At 43.6% G+C, this 9,001-nt stretch overlaps 1 protein-coding gene across 1 annotated transcript in view; it reads right to left on the bottom strand.

Moving 5' to 3' along the window:
• The window catches only part of kcnt1b (potassium sodium-activated channel subfamily T member 1b), a 345,244-nt gene that overhangs the window by 26,602 nt on the left and 309,641 nt on the right, over nt 1–9,001 (bottom strand). The window contains 4 exon segments of the mRNA XM_048613616.1: nt 3,614–3,916; nt 4,382–4,397; nt 5,729–5,857; nt 8,198–8,281. Coding sequence (XP_048469573.1) covers nt 3,614–3,916; nt 4,382–4,397; nt 5,729–5,857; nt 8,198–8,281 — 532 coding nt within the window.

The raw sequence follows: 9,001 nt of genomic DNA, 5'->3' as shown, positions 1-9,001 counted from the left end.
TGGACCATCTCTAACACCTCTCTCCCCTTCCTGGACCTCTCTGTCTCCATATCGGCCAACCACCTAGAAACCGATATTCATTTCAAGCCCACCGACTCCCACAGCTACCTAAAATACTCCTCCTCCCACCCACCTTCCTGCAAAAATGCTATCCCCCATTCCCAATTCCTTCGCCTCCGCCACATCTGCTCCCAGGATGAGGCATTCCACTCCCGTATATCTCATTGTCCTCGTTTTTCAAGGACCGTAACTTCCCCCCCTTGGTGGTCAAGAACGCCCTCAACTGTGTCTCCCACATCTCCCGCACCTCATCCCTCACACCCCGTCCACGCAATAAGAACCAAAAAAGAATCCCCCTCGTCCTCACGTACCACCCCACCAACCTCCGGATCCAACGCATCATCCTCCGACACTTCCGCCATCTGCAATCCGACCCCACCACCAAAGACATCTTTCACTCCCCACCCTTATCTGCTTTCCGGAGGGACAACTCTCTCCGTGACTCCCTTGTCCGCTCCACACTCCCCTCCAGCTCCACCACACCCGGCACTTTTCCCTGCAACCGCAGGAAGTGCTACACCTGCCCCCATACCTCCTCCCTCACCCCCATCCCAGGCCCCAAGAAGACTTTCCACATCAAGCAGATGTTCACCTGCACATCTGCCAATGTGGTATACTGCATCCGCTGTACCCGGTGTGGCTTCCTCTACATCGGGGAAACCAAGCGGAGGCTTGGGGACCGCTTTGCAGAACACCTACGCTCGGTTCGCAATAAACAACTGTACCTCCCAGTCACGAACCATTTCAACTCCCCCTCCCATTCCTCAGACGACATGTCCATCCTGGGCCTCCTGCAGTGCCACAACGATGCCACCCGAAGGTTGCAGGAACAGCAACTCATATTCCGCTTGGGAACCCTGCAGCCCAATGGTATCAATGTGGATTTCACAAGTTTCAAAATCTCCCCTCCCCCTACCGCATCCCAAAACCAGTCCAGCTCGTCCCTGCCTCCCCAACCTGTTCTTCCTCCCACCTATCCCCTCCTCCCACCTCAAGCCGCACCTCCATCTCCTACCGACTAACCTCATCCTGCCCCCTTGACCTGTCCGTCCTCCCTGGACTGACCTATCCCCTCCCTAACTCCCCACCTACACTCACCTTTACTGGCTCCATCCCCGCCTCTTCGAACTGTCTGTCTCCTCTCCACCTATCTTCTCCTCTATCCATCTTCTATCCGCCTCCCACTCTCTCCCTATTTATTTCAGAACCCCCTTCCCCTCCCCCTTTTCTGATGAAGGGTCTAGGCCCGAAACGTCAGCCTCTCTGCTCCTATGATGCTGCTTGGCCTGCTGTGTTCATCCAGCCCTGCACCTTGTTCCTAATTATCGAACTGCTTTTTACAGAGATATGCAAAGAACCAAATGTGCTATAAATGCTTGTTTAACTTTAGTAGAGAGTTGCAAGTTACCATTGGAGTAATATTTAATGAGCTCTTAACAGAAAAGGTCCTAATAAAAGGTAATGTCCAACAAGACCATAGATCAGTGCTCTCATTAGAGACAGAGAGAGATATGACTGATGATGGTCACCACACCTCATGTGAGAGGTTGAGAAGGACAGTCTTTCATGTTAACCTCAGCCAATGGGCAGAAATTGATCCCATGCTGTTGGCATCACTCTGCATTGCAAACCAACTGACCCCTGGTACAAATAAGGGTTGAGGAATGAGTGGTATTAACAGTGGTCCGAATTATACTGCATTTACGTTTACTAATGTTCAACTAGATTGGGTAGACACATTGACATGCAACCTATTCATTGGGTTTTGTTCTTCTTACACTAATTAAGTCACCAGAATGATAGTTAATTTCGTAACCTCCTAACATGATTTGGAGGAAAAAAGGGATGAAATGTACCTTCCTCATAGTTCTCAGAGCTACTTTGCAGATGAGAAGAATTCCAACTGGAAAATAGGTTACTGGATAAAATCCTCTGTATTCAGCCCAAGTTCCTTGAGATGATGGCATGTCCTTCTATTTGTGGCAGGAAGGCCTCCGACATGCTACAGTTGTAGTGTTGTGATGAGGTCAGCCAGGTGGACCTCACAGAATATGAGTTCCCTGATTGGGGCTGTTAATCTTGTCCGATTAGAGAGCCCTGGCTGACAGATATAAATGGGAGTGTCACAGGTTCTGTTCACTCTGAGAGCTGGGTCTGAGGAAGCCAGACTAGTGTCAAGTTCTATGCGCGTGTAAATAAAGGCTGAGTTGGTGATGGGATACCGGTCTCTGTGGAGTTATCTCAACGGTGATAAAAATTGGTAACTTGGGCCATACAATGGGATGATCTTTGGAGGCTTTGTGGAACAGTTCCGTTCAGTCTGCAAACCTTTTCCAGTTCTGCTGAAAGATCGTTGACCTGAAAAGTTAACGCTGTTTATCTCCCTCCACAAGATGCTGTCAGGCCTGCTGAGAATTTTCAGCATTTTCTGTTTTTACTTCAGATTCAAGGGAGCTAACTTGATAAAGACCCAAATGGCTACTGAATACTTTAGTAGGTAACAGCATGGAGGAGAGATCAGGGGAAATTTTCTGCATATACCCGCAGCCATGGAAAGGATAATCTAATTGAGACTTACAGCTCCTCTAAAAGTGCAGTTTCCTCCGTCTAAAGACTGGGCTGTCAGCTGTGTTTAGGATGCAGGGAAATGTTCATGGAGGTTAATAAGAGGAATTGTGACAGGGAGAGTGCTATCAAATTGCTTCTTAAACTCATTTATACACTTCACTTCAATGGCTTTTCCTAGTAAGTGTTCAACAATAACCATTTAATGTAAAACAATTCCTCCTGCATGTTAGAGCACTGATTTTATCAATGCAGTTCATGAATGGGAGCCTTGCTTGCATGGAGTGGAGATTAACGAGACAGAAAATCTCAAGGAATTTGCCTGCAATTTCTCAATATGTCTTCTTGATAGACAAATCTCCCTGTTGGGACCCAGTGCTTAGACTGGTGTTAACAAAGAGTCTTAATGGGACTTCTAAGTTTTGTTTGTTTTTCTGGGCATCACAGACTTTAACCCAAACACCAAAAAATTAAATATTAAAGATTAAATCGAAATATCTTATCACATCTTATAATAGAACAACATTTTCCACAGCAGCCAAAGACAGAATTGAATGAAAAGACGTAAACTTTTAATTATTGCCTAAAATGTGGTTTAACCAAACATCATTGAAAATAATGTATACTTCTATTGTACCTCCTGAGCAAGACACCTCCATCCTGTATGAGTGGCTTGTAGAAATCATATGCATTAAAATAACGATACTTCAATTTACAGTGTAAAAATGCAACATTAATAGTTAGCAATATCTGACCCAATGTTTACAAACTGCCACAACATCTAAAAACTTAAGACTATCTTTGATAAATTGCAACTGTTAATTTCCATTCGTGATTTATCATCGACTTTTTTTTATGTTAAGCAAGCGAAATTTTGACTTGTACATTTTTGCTAAACTAACATAATCGTGTAATATTTTGCATGCCAAAATGATGACTTCTTAAAATTTTTTTTTATATATATATGTAAAAGGAAGACGACACCCACCGTATCCTATTGTGGGCAAACCCAAGTGCTTCATTCTGTTTTTCACCAGTTCTGATAGCTCTTGCCTTTCTGATCGATGATATAGGTCTTGTCTCTGTTGGTTGATCTTTTCATCTGTTTTACTAGTCTGCCTGTTCCCTTTCCTACTCAGTCTGCGCGCCCACTGCCTGCTCTTGCGTCTCAGCAATGGGTGCTCTGATTGGTCGCTTGAAGTGGAGTTCCGATGACACTTGCCAGCCCAAGGGTCTTTCACGTCTTTAACGTCTTCCCCATCCTCAACGTTGATTGAGATCTGAGACTGAGAGAAAGAAGATGTGTAAAAAAAAAGAAGACAGGTAACTCCCTAATCTGTCACGTAGTTACACAAATCTCACATACCTAATTTAGCTGTGTAAATGACTAAAACCGACCGAATTTTGGAAATCAACACAAAATTGCCTTGCTGTTGCAAAAGTGCACATTAAATACATTTGCAAAGAAAACGTAGTCATCAGAACTTTCTCTGAGCCTTTCACAACAGTTCATTGTTTTCTGCCTTCTTTCCCAAAGAGTTGCACCATTGGATTGATCCATGCTAATGAACAAAACGGTTTGCCATCGGTTTTGGCAGGGTATCCATAGAATCCCTACAGTGTGGAAACAGGCCCTTCGGCCCAACAATTCCACACTGACCCTCAGACATCCCACCCAGACCCATCCCCCTATAACCCACTTAATCTACACATCCCTGGACACTATGGGGCAATTTAGCATGGCCAATCCACCTAGCCTGCACATCTTTGGGCTGTGGGAGGAAACCGGAGCACCCGGAGGAAACTCACGCAGACACGGGGAGAAGGTGCAAACTCCATGCAGACAGTCACCTGGAGGTGGAATCGAACTCGGGTCACTGGAGCTGTGAGGCAGCAGTGCTAACCACTGAGCCACCATGCCGACACCCTTGGGGTTGTAATATTCCTTAATAAATCCATCAACTATTGAAAGGTTTTAGCAATTGATGCCTCAGGGAATGTTAGGCTCCTAATAACAGAAAGAAGCTATGGGCCACAAGCTGTCAGGGTAGTTGACCAGGAAACTCCCTCACTCTTACTGTCTGACGTTAGACCTATAGGTTGACAAGCAACCAGTTTGGCCATATTACAAAACACCTCCTGCAGCCAACAGGGTCCTAGTTTAAGATTTGAACCCAAAGTTTCTAGTTCAGAGCCAGGGGTTTTACTCAAGTCCAACAAGACTTCCACTAGTTTGTTAATAAAGATATTGACAATTGTTGAGCCCCACCATTTCCTCTCCTATGCCAAGAAAACATACGAATATACACCAGAGGAAGAGTGCATAACTTAGTAGATTTGACCAACATTGCACAATGACATTCAGTGGTAGGATGTGCACACAGAGGTCTCATCACAGCGATGTAATCAATCAGAGTTGCCAACCATGATCTTGTGTCGTGCACACATGTGGGCAGAAAGAATTGGAGCGGAAGTCACACTACATCCTCCCAATCACCTTATAATGACCAATTTGTAGAGTATTGTTGAACAGGTCTTGACTAAGGTGCCATCCCTTTATCTCTGGTGAGGAATGCATATAAGTTAGAAAAAAATGCATCTACATTGCACCTTTCATGGCGTCAGGGCATTCCAAAGCAGGTTACAGCCAAGGAAATATGTTTGTGGAGCGGTCACTGTTGTAAAATGGAAAATGGGGCTGTCAGTGTCCGCACAGAGAGATCCCACAAACAGCAAAATGATAATAACCAGGTAATGCAGTGTTCAATTCTTGTCTCCCAGCTTTAGGAAGGATGTTGTGAAACTTGAAAGGGTTCAGAAAAGGTTTACAACGATGTTGCCAGGGTTGGAGGGTTTGAGCTATAGGGAGAGGCTGAATAGGCTGGGGCTATTTTCCCTGGAGCGTCAGAGGCTGAGGGGGGACCTGAGGGCTGGCAAATGGGATTAGATTAATTTGGATATCTGGACAGCATGGACAAGTTGCACCGAAGGGTCTGTTTCCATGGTGCACTGTTCTATGACTCTATGAGTCTAATCTACTTTAGTGATGTTAGTTGAGGCACTAAGAGATTGGACAAAGAGCAAAATGAGAATGGGCCCCCACCTCAGATGTGGAAAACATGTGTGACTCTGTTCTGTAAATCCCGATCGGAATTTCCGCACTGGAAGAACATAGCTTCTGAAAGAGTCGGCCGTATGTTCGGATCCACAAGTCATCTTCTGTGATCTTCATCTAAGAAAAAAAGGCAAGCCATATTATGAGTGAGGTGGGAAAGTATATCAGTAAAGGATAGAAAGCATTATAGACCACAAATTACTGGGAACAGACTCTCAAGCCCCAGTAATCTCAGGGGTTAATAGATTTCAAAGTAGTAAGTTCCTTGAGCGCCATGTCAAGAACTGTTTAGGAAAACAAATATCTGTTGGAATGTGCGTTAAATACTGGGTTAGGAGGAGGTTTTTCTTGGCAAAATTGTTTGTCTTTGGGAAAGTTCGTGCTCTAATTGTATATTTAACTGATAGAAACCATCAACAGCTAACCAGCAATTTGATTTATTTATGGCTAAGAGTCCAAATGTCAGGGAAGATGAATCATGAGCAAAGCAGTTAAGGAGAAGGTGGAAAGTTAGGATATAATTTTTAATTGTGGAGCCCTCGAGCTCGGATGGTCAGTGTAGTGGACATTATGAAAGAGTTCAAGAGACAATTGTAAAGATAATTCTAATTTAAGACGATTAACTTGAAATGATAAGTGCGATTATCTCTCTCCATGGATGCTCTGAACTGCTGAGAATTTCCGGTTTTAATTTCTGACTCCTAAAATCTTCTTTTATGCTGGAGAGATAAGCTCAATATGATGAGAGAGCAGGGTTAATAATCCTAAAAGGGATGGACTTTGCACCAGTTAGAAACAACTGAGTGATTTACTTTGCCATTTCAGAGTACAGTGAAAGTCAACAACATTGCTGTGGATCTGGAGTCACATGTAGGCCGAACCAGGTAAGGATGACATTAGGGAACCTGATGGGTATTTACAACAGTGACAACTACCACTGGACAAGTGTTTAATTCCTGATTTACTACAATTAAATCCTTACCACTTGTTGAGGTGCAATTTGAGGCCATACCCCCAAAGCATTAACCACAGCCTCAGAATTACAAGCCTAATAGGATTACCACTAGGCCACGATCTGCTGTACATTCCCTTCCAAGCTGCACACCACCCTGACTCGGAACTATATCATTGTTGCTGGGTCAAAATGCTGGAACTCCTACCTAACAGCACTGTGGGTGTATTTTGGAATGAGCAATAAATACTGGCCTATCCAGTGACATCCAAAATCCATTACAGTGATGAAAGATATGAAATAACCTTTTTAAAAAAGGGCTTGTTTGCTCCTCTTGAAAAGTTATTATAAAGTATGATTCATATATTTATTAAATTACACACACATATATCTATATATATATGAAGGTCCTAAATACAATAAAACCCCCCATTATTCAATCCTTTTACGTAAATATTGCATTTGGGTACTGCTTTGTTCTGCTAATTACTTTTTCTGAGTTTTCTGACAGGCATTGTTCCCTTGCAACTCGTTCACCTTCTCCTATTTAGATGTTCCCCGTTGAGTCAGCACCCTTATGTTTGCAAGCCTGTGCCTTAACAAAGCCAATTGAGACATCAGCAAAACGGTTTCAGGCCTCCAGGCACTCACAGCTCAGGGCTGCTTGTCTCAGCACCATATGGCAATATACGTAGGAGGATCCCACCTGAAGTAGTTCTTTAATAACAGAATGTCGAATCTTGCAAGGAATAGATCATTCAGTAGTAAGTGAGATAACAAGGTGTAGAGCTGGATGAACACAGCAGGTCAAGCAGCATCAGAGGAGCAGGAAAGCTGATGTTTCGGGTCTAGATTTCAGCAGACCCTTCTTTTTTTTTCTGAAGAAGGGTCTAGACCCAAAACGTCAGCCTTCCTGCTCCTCTGATGCTGCTTAGCCTGTTGTGTTCATCCAGCTCTACACCTTGTTATCTCAGATTCTCCAGCATCTGCAGTTACTACTATCCCATTCAGTAGTAAGTGCCTGTATTACAGAATGGCTTAGCACGATGAATAGTCATTTGACCATTTGAGCCCATGCTGGCCCTCTGTAAGACCCACTCCACTACTCTTCCTTACAGCCCTGCAAATCTTCCCTCTTCATGAGTCTATCCAGTTTCTCTTTACAAAGCCCCGATTGTATCAACACCTTTCCAAGCAGTGCATTCCAGATCCTAACCACTTGCTGCCCCAAAGAAGGGCCTTTCTCAAGTCTTCAGTCAGTGTCTCCCTGCTTTCAACCCATCCAGACAGAGAGAGAGAGAGAGAGAGAGAGAAAGCAAGCAAGCAACTGAACAGTATTTTAAAACACAGTGAAAGGAATTGCCCAGCTTGTACACAATAACACTTTAGAAATGACGAATATTTCATTTTATCTTCATCCCTGCAAACAAGGTAACAAAACAAAGTACATTTATCAACACCAAACTTTAACTTTCAGAAGGTATGTGGGTGTTTCAAGTACTTACAGCACAAAGGTAACCAGAGCCTGGCGTAGTGTCAAGTCCCAGTAATAACCGGGCGATTGGGATCATGTAATCTTTAACAAAGGACTAGAGAGGAAAATAGGAAAGATTAAACAATTGTCACCCTTTATAAGCACCAGCCACATCAGGTAAACATAGTTGTGATCACTTTAGCATTGCCCACCTCAATCAACCTGATCAACTTGAACAATTTCCATTCTCTGTCAATACTAAAATGCCCAAGTGGTGTCAGAAGCTGGGAATTCTTCATTCAAACAGGCAGCACAGCAAGGGACCATTCGCCCCACGATGCTTATGCTGTCTCTTTGGGAACCATGATACAATTTGCCCCACCTGTCTGATCTTTTCAGGTCTACATTCATTTCTGTATGGAAAGTTATTGAAATTGCAGGTTTATCTTGTGCTTGAAGCTATCTGCACATTGAGATACTGGTTTGGAGTATTTCAGGCTGTGCGTATCTGCATATTTGCTGTCTCCAAGGCTGGTGGCTCCTAATCACTGGATAAGGCTGTTTAACTCCTTATGTACAGTGACTCTCCTTTATCTACATCTGTATTCAGTAGTTTACCACATACAGCTGTCCAGTGTTAATATCTAAGTCCTCTCCCTTCACATGCTCGTTCTAGGCTGGTGTTTGCTCTCTTCCAGATGTCAGGGCCCATGATTTACAAGAATCTGGTTATACATTTGCCTCCACCATTCTTTCAGGCTTACATGAATAGAACTTGTTGCTGAGAAAACAAAATATTCTCCTCATTGAACCCCTCTCCATTCCCAATTATTAT

This window comes from Rhincodon typus, chromosome 28, assembly GCF_021869965.1.
Source record: "Rhincodon typus isolate 14 chromosome 28, sRhiTyp1.1, whole genome shotgun sequence".
Classification (NCBI taxonomy): Eukaryota; Metazoa; Chordata; class Chondrichthyes; order Orectolobiformes; family Rhincodontidae; genus Rhincodon; species Rhincodon typus.
The sequence above is the reverse complement of the archived record's forward strand: the minus strand, read 5'-3'. Positions and strand labels throughout refer to the sequence as shown.